The sequence below is a fragment of the Quercus robur genome, chromosome 7 (assembly GCF_932294415.1).
Source record: "Quercus robur chromosome 7, dhQueRobu3.1, whole genome shotgun sequence".
Taxonomy (NCBI): domain Eukaryota; kingdom Viridiplantae; phylum Streptophyta; class Magnoliopsida; order Fagales; family Fagaceae; genus Quercus; species Quercus robur.
This window is the reverse complement of record NC_065540.1, coordinates 38,848,074-38,861,841: the sequence shown is the minus strand read 5'-3', so window position 1 is coordinate 38,861,841 and position 13,768 is coordinate 38,848,074. Positions and strand designations below refer to the sequence as shown.

The following is a 13,768-nucleotide window of genomic DNA, read 5'->3' as shown; positions in this document are numbered from 1 at the left end:
AAAAGGTGGTAACAAAAATGGTAATTGTGTTTTATTGATGAATGTGGAAACAAAATGGTACTGCCCAGGCCTCAAGGCTTAGGCAATTTGGAAAATATTTGTTATAATGTGTGGATGATGAACAGGTGGTAACAAAATGATAATTGTGTATTTGTGTTTTTATCTATTTGATTAATGCCTAGGTTTTACATTCTATTGATATTTAACAGGTATCCAGATTTTACTTTGAATTCATACTCAATGAAGGCCCATTTTACATACTTTGAATTCATACTTTGAAATTTGAATTGATAATGTATTGATATTTTACATTCTGGGAAGTATGAATTTGGAGTTTTGGACAAATTATAGTAGAGTTGAAGGCCCATTTTAAAAGAAATTTAGTAAAAAACAGGCCCAATCTGATATGTTAAGATTCAAAAACTATTAATTCGTTGAAAAGTCCAATAATTTCGGCCAAAAGGCCCAAAAAAATTAAATTCAATAAAATTTACAGAAAAGGCCCAATAAGAGGTCCAACCCGTTCAAACCGATGATCCGACCCGTTCAAACCGATGATCTGACCCGACGGGTTTAACCCATATTATAGATGATTGCGGGTCCGTTTTTCAGTGACCCGACCCAATCGGGTCGAGTGCGGGTTGGGCCCAAACCCGGGCTGACTCAACCCGTGGACAGCCCTACATTTTACAGCCCATTTATAAAGACAGTGGGCTGTTTGTTTCGACGTAAAATATTTGCAAAGGTAAAATATTTTACGGAAAATATTTTCATTTTACCGTGTTTGGTTTGTATTCCTGAAAATGCCAAAAAAAAAGAAGTATATTTTAAAAGAATTTTAACAATCTCACAAAACAATTTTGAGCAAGTCTAGGTCCACCTGAAGACCATCCTTGAGGGTGTCAGTGGTTTCTTCGGAGGAATATCAACAACTAATGGCTACACATGTTTGAACGGGCTGAGTATAATGTTTCTAGGGTTGGGTTTTCCATTGTATTTCAGTGCTTTCTCTAGGGACACCATTCCATGTAGTTGGTGTTCCCCTACACTAGTGTTAGTTGCTAGTTTTACATGTAATTTCTTCAGTTAAATAAAGACCTTCTATTGTTTTGGCTCGAAAAAAAAAAAAAAAAAAAAAAAAAAAAAAAAAAAAAAAAAAAAAAAAAAAAAAAAAAAAAAAAAAAAAAAAACCAAACCACCGAGTCCACCACCCAAATCACCACTAGATCGGCACAAACCCACCCACCACCACCCTGACACTCCACTGACCACTCAAATCCACAAATTGGAGAAGGAAAAACAAAAAAAGAGAGCCCAAAGCCGGCCAACCACCCACCATAACCCACAAACCCAATCCTCACCATAGCCCACAAACCATTCCAGCCACCCAAAAACTCAGCCATCAACGGACCTACAAACATCTTAGCCACCCAAAAATGTAACCACCCACCACAACTCAAATACCCAGCCACCGACCACAACCCATAAAAGTAGCCAAAAAGCCCAAATCAATAAACCCATGTAGTGGTAAAAAAAAAAAACTAGATCTGAGAACTGGTGGGTGAGTTGATGAAGGTGGAGGTAGAGCCGGTGTGATGGTGATAAGAGAATCGGTGGAGAAAGAGCTGGTGTATGGTCAGATCGAAATAAGAGTCGGTGGGTTTGAGTGGTTGAACCAAACTCGGTGGGTGGAGGTGTGGAGGCGAGTCAGGCAACGATGGCAGAGGTGGAGTCGGCGATGAGAGCTACCAGATATGAGTGGCGCCGACGAAACTGAGAGTAACTTGGTGTCTCTAGTTTGTGGGGAGGGAGAACTTGAGAGTGGAGAGGGAGAACTTGAGAGTGAGAAGGGAGAGAATGTGAGAGGGACTGAGGAGTGAGGTCTGATGGAGTATCGGGGTGATAGCTTGAAAGAAAATGTAAAATGTTTTACCAAAATTTTTAGTGTAAAATATTTTATCAAAATTTGCCTAGTTGATTTAGTTGACTGAAAATATTTTATTTTTAACTAAATATTTTATTGCAAAACAAATATAGTAAAATAGGAAAATATTTTTCTGAAAATATTTTACGCCAAAACAAACAGAGCGTTAATTTCCCACGATGTTGTATCCATCTCAGCATCAACCTTTCCAAATTTGTAATAAAAATTGGGGCATCACAAGTAGCACCTCCAACCACAGGGCAGTCGATTGGAAGCACCTTTAAAGATTAAAACTACAATCTTCCTATGGAAACTGTGTCATAAAGCATTACCCTTGAAAGTTTTTTCGGAAGTATCTCTCTAGAATCTAAATGAATGGGATGGTCAAGTTTTTTCCACATTGACTTACTTTTTAGAGGTTTTTGTCAAGGGAAGGGGTATAAGGGACACTCAATTTGAGTATATAATATATATATATATATATATATATATATATAAAACATCTTTGGGGTGCAGTGGTTATGTCTCAAAGGTAATTGATCTAGTTGATTAGTTAGTATGTTACCCCTATATTTCTCTGGTATACTATTTAAATGTAACACAATAAATGGAAATTTGAAAGACTTGAACACGATTAAAGAACTACATGATTTTACTAATTTTTAACAGATTGAATGGCTGCTTTCCTGGCCATTCAATACCAAGAAAAACGGTCGGAGCTATTCAATACTAAAAAAAAAACTACATATCAAATATTACCATATAAAATTTCATTCCTAACAGGAAAAATATAATCTAAACCATATAGCTTAATAAAATCGTATAACCAGTTAATGAAGCATAGGAAAAAAAAAAAAAAAACACTAAAACTCGAATCTTTTATACCTGTATTAGATCAACATTGTCTAGTCAAAAAAGGCTATCAAAGCATATTTCTGTGGCATATAGTTTTTCCGGAAAAGTTGTGTTTGTTACCGTATTTTTTGTTTCCTTCCCTATGTCACGTAAAATTAGCATGCTAGGGGAATTCTACACCTCTAACAACATTTCGTGTGCGTTTGGATACCGTTTATTTTGTTGAAAACAAAAAACTGAAAACAATAAAAAAATAATAAAAAAGTTACTGTTTGAGCTTTGTTTATTGTTCATATGCTTGCACTGTTCATGTCCTGTGCAAGAGGCGCTGGACAAAAAAAAAAAAAAAAAAAAAAAAAAAAAAGCCAAACGCAGACGTGGGAAGCGCAAACCCTTTCCTTTCCATTACTGTATAAATAAACAGGCTTTAGGTATTCAAAAAATGTTAGTTTTGATGCTTGCTCGATTTTGTAGAATCTTATCCAAGAACTATCTATCCTGTAGTTGTTCATCGCCCAAACTTCATTATAAGTTTTGCCCTCATTTTTCAACACAATGGTAAAGCAGACTTTTTCTTTTATTACCTCTAGACAGTACATTCTGTATCTGTTGGCGTCCAGTTAAGCCGACGTCTTATAGCACTTAAACTTTTCTGTAGCTAGATTAAAACAAATAATAGAGTATTTGTTTGATTCCAAAAGCAACCAATGCAGGGATCCGTTTACACAAACAAAATGACTCCAATTTACTCCAAGATTTGTAGCCGGCCAAACTTCTTGAATCTGTTTCCAAGAATGCATATTAAGACTATACATTTTTACTTTGGGCATTTTCTTTTAAAACTCTATCACTTTCAGCACCTCATTTACAACATCGTAACCAAACATAAATTTAGTTTTGAACTCCAACTTAAAAGGGTTGGATATAAATTCTTCAGGCAAAATTCTGTATCTTCTTATAAATGGGTTCCAAATAACGAACTAAGTTCTCTCGTTCCAGTCACTGAAAAGATAGACTAATCTATGGCAATAACAAATGTATGTTGAGCATAGTGGCGGGTAGATTTCAACGGCATTTCCAAGAACTTCGTTTTTGAAACTAGCGGTGTATATTTGCAAAAACCCATTATAGTATTGGTGATGCATTAGAATTTCAGAGTGTGTTTTGGTTTGGATGGCATAATACACTTACATCTTGATCAAATATGAAGATGATATCCAGTTATGCCACTTTGATTATCATTAATAGCAAATCGGAGTTTGGATATATTTATTTGCGATATATACAAATGAGTATAGCCTATAATATCTCAACTCAAACTAACTATTTACTTAGAGGGAGAGGAAATGAGTTCTAACAAAAATCCAAATGGGACCATGGTATTTCCCCTGATATTATACGGGTCTTCACAAGGACAAAACTGTCATTGGCCTCCATTGCTTTTAAACACAATTTGAAATTCGCTTTTCCATTCTTTCTACTCCCTCTCTCCCATTCTCTCTCTACTCTCTCTCTACTCCCTCTCTCCATTCTCTCTCTACTCTCAATCCAAAAATGACACTCACTCTCAGACTCCGATCTGCTATTAATGATAATCACTGCCTCCAAAATTCTTTTACAATTGCCTTTAAAAACCCTTATTTCTTTTTGCAATATTTCATTGGAGTGGCATAACTAGATATCATTTTCATATTTTATCAAGATGCAAGTGTATCATGCCATCCAAACCAAAGCACACTTCGAGATTCTAATTCATCATAAAGACTATAATGGGTTTTTGCAAATATACATTGCTAGTTTCAAGAACAAAGTTCTTGGAAATGCTGTTGAAATCTACCCGCCGCTACGCTCAACAGACATTCTTTATTGCCATGGATTAGTTTGTCTTCTCAATAATCGGAAAGAGAGAACTTAGATCGTTATTTGGAACCCATTTATAAGAAGATACAAAATTTTGCCTGAAAAATTTATATACAACCCTTTTAAGTTGGAGTTCGAAATTAGATTTACATTTGGTTACGATGTAAGTGATGACTACAAGGTGCTGACAGTGGTAGAGTTTCAAAAGAAAAGGCCCGAAGTAAAAATGTCTTAATATGCATTCTTGGAAACAGATTCAAGAAGTTTGGCCGGCTACAAATCTTGGAGTAAATTGAAGTCGTTCTATTTGTGTAAACGAATCCTTACATTGGTTGCTTTTGGAATCAAACAAATACTCCGTTATTTGTTTTAATCTAGCTACGGAAAGTTTTAAGTACTATAAGACATTGTCTCTATTGGATGCCAATAGATACAGAATGTGTCGTCTAGAGGTAATAAAAGAAAAAGTTTGTTTGTGTTAAAAAATAATGGCAAAACTTATAATGAAGTTTGGGTGTTGAACAACTATGGGATAGATAGATCTTGGACAAGATTCTACAAAATCGTGCAAGAATCAAATCCGACATTTTTTGAATACTTGAAGCCTGTTTATTTGTATAGTAATGGAAAGGAAATGCTGTTAGAGGTGCAGAATTCCCCTAGCATGCTAATTTTGTGTGATACAGAGAAGGAAACAGAAAAGACTACAACCACAACTTTTTCAGAAAACTATATGCCACAGAAATATGCTTTGGTAGCCTTCTTTTGCTGGACGATGTTGATCTAATACAGGTATAAAGGATTCGAGTTTTAGTGTTTTTTTCTTTTTTCTATGCTTCATTAATTGGTTATATTATTTGATTGAGATATATGGTTTAGATTCTATTTTTCCTGTTAGAAATGAAATTTTATATGGTAATTTTTGATATGTAGTTTTTTTTAGTATTGAATAGCTTTGACCATTTTTTTTTAAGTATTGAATGACCAAGAAAGCAGCCATTCAATCTGATAAAGATTAATAAAATCATGTAGTTCTTTAATCGTGTTAAAGTCTTTCAAATGTCCATCTATTGTGTTACCTTTAAATAGTATACCAGAGAAATATAAGGGGTAACATACTAACTAATCAACTCGATCAATTACCTTTGAGACATAACCACTGCACCCGAAAGATGTTTTTTTTATTATATACTCAAATTGGCAATCAACTGATTTGCCAAGTGTCCCTTGAGATATTCTACATTAAAACTGATGTTAGAAAGTTCTTCCCTCTTCTGTATAACCTCAGCCCATGTCTTGAACCCTTCCCTTGACAAAAACCTCAAACAAGTCAATGTGGAAAAAACTTAACCCTCCCATTCATTTAGATTCTAGATAGATGCTTCTGAAAAAACTTTCAAGGGTAGTACTTTATGACAGTTTCCATAGGAAGACTGTAGTTTTAATCTACAAAGGTGCTTCCAATTGGCTGCCCTATGGTTGGAGGTGCTAACTAGATTCTTCATTGTTTCAGCACATAAAGTATAGTGTGATAACCCTTTTTTACCTCATAGTCACCTTAACTTGATAAGGGCCAGATAAATTTGTCTACCCCTATAGTGGTGGCAATTGGGGTACTACTAATGCATTTAGGTGTGTGCCATGATTTGTGTTCTGGTATGATCGGGATTGCTACTCTTGTAATCTTGGGAGACACAGGGTATCCCAACTAAGGAGGGTGTTGCTTTCTTTTACCGTCTTTATGTTCCCCTCCATAAAGTTTTTTGATTGTTGTCTAATCTTTTACAAACTTCTTCAGGGTATCCAAACTAAGGAGGTGTTGCTTTTTTTTTTTACCGTTTTTATGTTCCCCTCCATAAAGTTTTTTGACTGTTGTCTAATCTTTTACAAACTTCTTAAGGAACATTGAAACAGGAGAAGCTAAAAATGAGGAGTAAGGTTGGAACATCTTAAACAATAGTTTGGCCTTCCAAAAGAAGATGAGGTCTATGAACGAGGCATTTTGTAGCAATTTTGATTCCACATCATAATATAATTTTTCTCCTTTTGAGCATGCTGACCCAGTGCATTGGGAACTTCATTCTCATAAGAACCACTTTTAGAAAGTTCCAGCCTTGGTCATGTCCAATCTTATAGAGCCAAAAGTTGGTTTTCCTTCTTCCTTTTTTTTTGTTGTTGCCGCCGCCATCACCTTTTTGGAAATCAATTTTTAGCTTTTTCCTTGAGATTTATGACTGGTTTCCTTCCTTAAAATCCTAGTGCTTTTGTTTTTCTGGATGTCAATGACATCACCGGATTGAAGGTTCTTTTAACAAAATGGATATCTCTCTGTATAGCTGTTGTTATACTGTGAAAGGGTATTTTAGTGGTGTTTCCAAATGAAGGTTATTTGTACTAATTACAATTTATTATCTTAATAAGTTTTAAACAATTTTTTTTTTTTTTTTAGAGATAATTACAACATGCTGCTAACCTCGCAGCTCAAATCCTTTCCACCCTAGACCCCCAAGCACTTTGTGCATAAGGAGGTATCAATTCAGCTCCAAGGTCTTTGGCAACTGTAAAAAATTTTGTACATGGCATTAGGGGTGTTCACCAAACCGCAAAAACCGCACAAATCGCAAAAACGGCACCAAAACCGCCCGCAAAATAGCATAACCGCACCGCACATCGCATGGTGCAATGCAGTTTGCGGTTTTATAATAAGAAAACCGCACCGCACCTTCTCTATATATTAATATATTTAATTATTTTTAATATTAAATATATTATTAATAGTTTAATAACCCTAGTTTTCAAAAAAAAAAAAAAAGTTTGATAACCCTAACAAGTGTTGATTAAGAAAGTCAGCCCAAAATAAAGAAAAACTATCTCAATAGTTTAAAACTTGGACCAAAATAAAGGGAAAAATTAGTTTTTAGCTGGGTAGAAAAAGCCCAAAATTTGAAATATATACTAATTTCAAATCATTCAAACCGCATCTTATACACCGCACCGCATATGTGACTGCAAAAATGAGGTGCGGTACGGTTATGATTTTGGCTAAATTTTAAACCGCACCGCACCACACTGCACCGTACATGTGACCACAAAAATAAGGTGCGGTGTAGTTATGGTTTTAGCTAAACCGCACCGCAAAATGCAGTGCTAAAAATGACCCAAAACCGCACCGCACCGCGAACACCCCTACGTAGCATTGTTGAAATTATATTTAGGGAAGTAGTTATTAAGTTAAAAATGCAATTACCAAAAAAAAAAAAAAAAAATTTACATGCTCCATAACAAAAGTACTATTAAATCAAAATGGTGTGAAGTTAAAGAATATAACGATTGATTAGCTTCTTGGCATGCATGAATTGTTCAAATGCATTAATGGTAAGAGCACAGGGTATATTTGTAACATTCCAATAATACTTATTGCCTTTCTTTTTAAAGTTTAACTATTTCTATTATAGCATGAAATGTAACTGTCATGTTCTTTGACACTCTAATCCTCTGCTTGGTAGTCTCTTTCTGATTTCAGGCCTGCTTCTTTCTTGGTCTTTTCTTACTTCTTTTGTATGGGATAAAATTTAACTGTCACAGGATAAGATGAGCGATTGTTTCTTAGGTTCTATGTGCTGGTAAGGATCTAGCAACACAGCAAACTGCTAGCCAAATGATTAATCTGCTAAGGCAGCTTCAGTTTGTGTATAATGATGTTCAATATATAGGGTATTATCTTTGGTGTTTAGGAAAGTATTGAGCCAAGCTTTGCTTTGTTCAAGTTTGGTTCATTAATTAATCAAGCAATTGGATGGATATGCATATGATGTTATACAGAGAACATGATCTAAGAATATGCAAAAAATGGAATGCAAGTTGTTTCTTACCATTATCAACTACACCCGGTATCACATTGATGTTCTTCTCAAGCTCAGCTGGGTTCTGTATCCCATTCGGGGAAGCTGATGAGGTAGCAAGAACTCAAGTTAACAACATTAGTCAGTATTCTTAAACCACAACAACCTTAAACATATTGAAGCAAGTTGGTTTCTGGGCCAATTCTGGGAAGCAGGAATCAATCACACAAGGGTTTGCTAAAGCATAAAAGATAAAAATAAAGAAACGAACAAACAAACCAAGGATGAGCTGATCTTTCAACTAGAGCATCAATTAATATTTGATTTAGATCAGTATCTAATGTTCAATAAGAAAACAAATGCCTCTTTTGCTATATCACCTCCAGAAGACAACAACAAATTAGTATCCATGTAGTCAGGAATGCAATTCAATTCCATGTTCAGGCCAATGGATCAGGTGGTAAAGGAGCGTGGTGGTCCAAGAAACAGCCAACTGCTGCATGGTGAAGCAGGCTTTAGACAATATGCAGTTGCAGCCTTCCAAATCTAGGCCTCAAAACTAATTCTGCATTTGATAAAGGCAGAAACCGAAAGGATGGATTCCAGGTAAGGGTACCACATGAAACTAAAATGTACATTTAAGATATCCAACCGTCCTTTCTCTTCCATCCTCCCGGGAACAAACTCAACATAACTCAAAAAAGCTTAATCCCACACAACTTGGGGTCAGATTTATAAATATTTCTTGCCATCCAGCTCTATGTAGAAAAACTCCCGGTAAAAATATTCCTTAGACTTTAGCCATCTAGACCATGTAAGACCAGAACTATTATAGTTCTATTCTAAATTCCACATTAAACTGTCCTGACTTAGCCTACTAGCCTCAAAACTAATAGCTGATATAAATTGTTTTCAGTTATCAAATTTTCTGAAAAAATGGAACAGCCGAACAGGCAAGTCTACTTTTTAAGTTTCTTCCATTTGAAAAACTTCTGATTCACGTTTATAAAGTATTAGCCTGTGAAAATATCAAGCTTACAATTTTCAAAACAAGAACTTTTATTCTAAAATTTGTGACTTAAAAATTAAAAATTAAAAAAGAAAAGAAAAGAAAAGAAATACAGATGTCCACTCTAAAAGCATATAAACAACTGCTGGTTAGTTTGCGGCCAAGACAACAAAATCAAAAGGGGAATTTAACCAGTAAAGTTCTAAAACACAACACATGAACAAAACTATTACACCAGTCCAAAAATAGACTAAGACTTTGAGGATCCATGTTCATAAAGTTCTGTACCAAAGTTTCATTTGGGGAAAACAAAGTGAGGAAATAGTAATAAGAATATAACTCACATCTATAATCATATTCCCAAGATCTGCGATAACTGGACCATCCTTCCTTAGGGCAGATCGAATTTCAGGAACTGTAACATTCACAGGAAATACAGTAAGTAAATTATATAACTCCCTCTTCCCCCCACCCCAAAAAAAAATATTCAAAAATATTTATCTACAAATAAATAATAATAGTGTCATCCAGTCTCAAATAAAAGGCATGAAAATGCCCTCCGGGAACTGACAACTGGAAATTAGAACAGACAATCCTGTCATTACAACTTCCCAATGTAATTAAAGGGGGTACAAATAAACAACCCTAAAGGGGAAAAAACCCTCAAAGAAAATTCAAATGCAATTGTAAGATTTATAAACAGGTAATACTGCATCATTCAATTCATATTTGGAATGGCACTGTGAAACTAACCTCCTCCAAGAGCAATAAGCTGCCTTGAAACAGGCGATGTGGCAAGTGGGAGAACTTCAACCTAAAACGCATCTTGTCAACTTTTTGGACACGTTGCATGAGATCAATATCAACAATCAATTTGAAATCCTATTGAGTTATTCCAAATCTTCGTAAGATGAGTGTGAATGAAAATCATTACATCATCATTCTCTACAGCGAAGTCTCTCAAATGGTACCAACTAAATTAGGGTCCTTACCCAAACATCAAGGCATAAATAAATAAATAAAAGGTTCTTCTATAGGACTGAGTTCTCCTGCTCAATATTTTCTATTACTAATCAATGCAAATGAGAAAAATATATAACTAAACACGTCAATGATTAACAATATCAACTATGAAGAACTCAAACTACAGAAACAAAATAACTGATTAAGCACAAAGGGAAGTTACTAACAGTGACTGGAAACTTGCTACGAAGCTGATGAACAACCTTTGGGTGTTCAGCTAATATTATGCACACATTTGCCATGGAACAAACCACCTGATTTAGGAAAAGAAAAATTATCAGAATAAAAAATAAGTTTGATCAATATTGTAACTTTAATCTGGATGCCAGGTACTCAAGTGGAGATCCATAACTTTTGTTACCCCCCCCCCCCCCCCCCCCCCAAAAAATTCAATTTTAGGTTTAAATATATGTGTCTGTTATTTTCACTTCTAGAGCTTCCTTTGTGTGCATAGGAATGACTACTATTTGAAGAAATGATGAGGGAGGGGTCACTTAAGATGCTGTGGTGATATGCAATGAAGAACAATTAATGCATTGGTGCAAAGGTGATATAATGAAGATAATAACTGGACCGCTGCAGTCACAAAGTCAAGAAATTAAGATAACCCACATGAGATATGCTTATTATGAAGATAATAACTTCTTAAAATAAACTTCATGTAATAATATATAATTAGGCCTTTATGTAAGTCAGTATCAAACACCATCCAAAACCAAGGTTCGAACATCAAATTGAAACCAATAAAATACCAAAGAAGCCAAGAATTTAAAAGAACTAAGCAGAAAACTATGATCTGCCAGCAGCTGGCACATGCAAAATAAATGCTAAAACTTGATTTAGACCCAGCTGTGTCACTGGAAGTGATGAAAAAACTTTTAATAATTCCTGAATTATTAGAATCTTGCCATTAATAACAGGATTCCCGTTGTCTAGCAGAGACAAAACACCCATTTTCCCAATGAATTATATCATTAAGACAATTCAGGGGTAAATAACAATGAATTTAAATTTCACTCACCTTCTGAACAGTACGAGCAGCTTCCCCTCCCTGGCAAACAAAAAATAGCAGTATATCTAATTAGACATCAGAATATTAAAATACAAAAACCAAAAAGAACCAACACACCCAAAAAAAATGCCATGAGGAATCTTAAACCTTTAACAGGTTTTTGTTGAAGTCCACCTCATCTACCCCGTCAAACACAATGTCAATGTCATCAACATCATTCAAATCAACCTGAATTGGCAGCAAAAACACCAAGGAGATGAAAACATATTTCAGAAATTTAGTAAATTAAATATCTCATCTAGAAAGGTTACCAAAAATATTAAGAATACCCAACAAAACTTACTGTTCTCAAACCAAATTGTTTAGCTAGAAGTTGTGAATGGTAGTTTGCTCCAACTGCAACAATGTCTTTCAACCGGAAGAACATTTGAAAAGGCCAATCAAAACCCATTGACAAGAATACAAATACCAAATTTTGTAATATGAATGAGCCAGTAATTACAATTCTGATTTGCTTTGATCATAAGAATACTTCAACAAACCAGACCTACACTTATAGCTCATGATCAAAAGTGGAAAATGGACGTTTACTTCTTTGTGTTTTATAGTGCCACCTTCCCTTTTGTAGGGAATTATAAAATGACCACTAAAAAGAAGGATTTCATACAAAGTATGAATTTAAACAAAATCCTCACTTCTATCTTTGTGTTATAATGCTTCAAATCTGTGCATTAGTGATGTTACGAGTCTCTAAACATTCAATTTTAAGGAAAAAGAGAATCACAGTTTGTATCATCTTATGTGTAAAGATGGCAAAAGGTTTGAAAATGAGCTTTAGCTCAAATGACACATCCTCCCCTTTCTAAGAGCAAGGTGGAGGGTGAAGTTGTGAGTTCAAGACCCACAAGATGTGTGTGTTACTAATGGGTAAGGTTTTTTCTTTTTTCCCTTCTTTTTTAAAATTTTTTTTTATTGTTTATATGTAAACTACTATTACAAATGAGGAAATAGATCAAGAAAATAATTGGCCTACTCCTAAATAATTACAATCTCAAATTCATAAGATCTATAATGTATGAACTCTAGAAAAGAAGTTGACATGGATGCTACTCAAAACAGTAAACCACTCATACAGGGATCTCAGCAAGTACATGCATAGACCATTCAACACCATATAAAATTCCAAAGAGAGTAAACACAAAGGACCACATGTTCCCATCTCAGGCATGACCCAAGAAATCCCAAAGAGAGTAAACACAAAAGATTACATGTTATTGCCAAGGAACAATGCAAAAGATGGCAAGCAACAAACTCTCCATCACTCTTGCAAGTGCAACACTAGTCAACAGTCATTAATTAGGTAGAGTTTTCAAAGATTATCCACAGTCAAAATTTTGTCAAATGTTGGTACCCAAGCAATGAACGCAACCATATGGGGTGCCTTTACACTCCATATTCTCCTCCAGGTCAAGTGAGTTCTTATAGAATCCTCTAAGACCCAGTAGACGGACCAAACCTTGAACTTTCCATTTTAGCTAATCTCCATGGATGTTAATCTTCGAGATGGCCTTAAGAATACTTATTAAAAAAAAAATAATAATACTTATCAACAAAAAAATGGCCTTAGGAATACTAATCATCAAAGAAATTATCCACTGCTTCCAACCGAGGGTTCAGGATATGTCCAGCACCCAATTAAGAAGCCACATAAGCACCTTCATCTATGGCCACTCAAGGAACAAATCCCTAAGAAAAACTTCAGCACACCAAAATAACAGCATAAAATATGTAAAAGAGAGGATAAAGTGCTGTTATTAAGAGCACTCTTTTTTCAGTGATAAGAAAAAAGAGTGCTCTTAATAAAAGTGATCTTCCCCCCATTTTGCAAGATACAATTTCTTCCAACTGGCAAGCCTATTCTCCATCTTTTCGACAATCAAATTCCAAAACGCTCGCACCTTATGGGAGATTTCAGTGGTAAGCCTAAATATGTTACAGGAAGTTAACCCAACTTGCAACCCAAAATGGCTGCCTAGTCCATAGCTTTGTTCACCCCACTGGTACAAGCTCACTTTTATTTCAAATTGATACAACTTTAAAAAGAAGGATACATCTAAGGAAACCAAGATGCTAATCATTTTCCTTACAGAACAATATTATATCATCCGCAAAGAGAAGGGAAAGATTTCCATGCCTATTTCACCCTTCAACTTTAAATCCAAGCAATTGAAGCACCTTCAACA

At 35.0% G+C, this 13,768-nt stretch overlaps 1 protein-coding gene across 3 annotated transcripts; it reads right to left on the bottom strand.

Annotated features, from left to right (window-relative positions):
* Window positions 1-7,948: 7,948 nt before the first annotated feature.
* LOC126693357 (uncharacterized) lies at window positions 7,949-12,399 on the bottom strand. Of its 3 annotated transcripts, XM_050389308.1 has the most exons (8): window positions 11,869-12,399; window positions 11,673-11,753; window positions 11,535-11,564; window positions 10,681-10,767; window positions 10,244-10,304; window positions 9,835-9,905; window positions 8,512-8,586; window positions 7,949-8,215 (listed from the first exon to the last, which is right to left on the bottom strand). In XM_050389308.1, the coding sequence occupies exons 1-7, from the start codon at window positions 11,974-11,976 to the stop codon at window positions 8,533-8,535; spliced, it is 492 nt and encodes a 163-aa protein (XP_050245265.1). In that variant the 5' UTR covers window positions 11,977-12,399; the 3' UTR covers window positions 7,949-8,215; window positions 8,512-8,532. The 3 variants fall into 3 exon arrangements, with proteins under 3 accessions (XP_050245265.1, XP_050245264.1, XP_050245263.1); XM_050389307.1 differs by having other exon boundaries at window positions 7,949-8,586; XM_050389306.1 differs by lacking the exons at window positions 7,949-8,215; window positions 8,512-8,586 and having other exon boundaries at window positions 9,662-9,905.
* Between the last annotated feature and the right edge of the window lie 1,369 nt (window positions 12,400-13,768).

Excerpts from the sequence above, each read along its gene's own strand:
- LOC126693357 (XM_050389306.1), bottom strand. The coding sequence starts at position 11,976 with ATGGGTTTTGATTGGCCTTTTCAAATGTTCTTCCGGTTGAAAGACATT. Across the intron at positions 10,768-11,534 it reads CTGCTCGTACTGTTCAGAAG|GTGGTTTGTTCCATGGCAAA; the intron begins GTGAGTGAAATT and ends TTCCTAAATCAG. Across the intron at positions 9,906-10,243 it reads GCTTATTGCTCTTGGAGGAG|TTCCTGAAATTCGATCTGCC; the intron begins GTTAGTTTCACA and ends TGAATGTTACAG.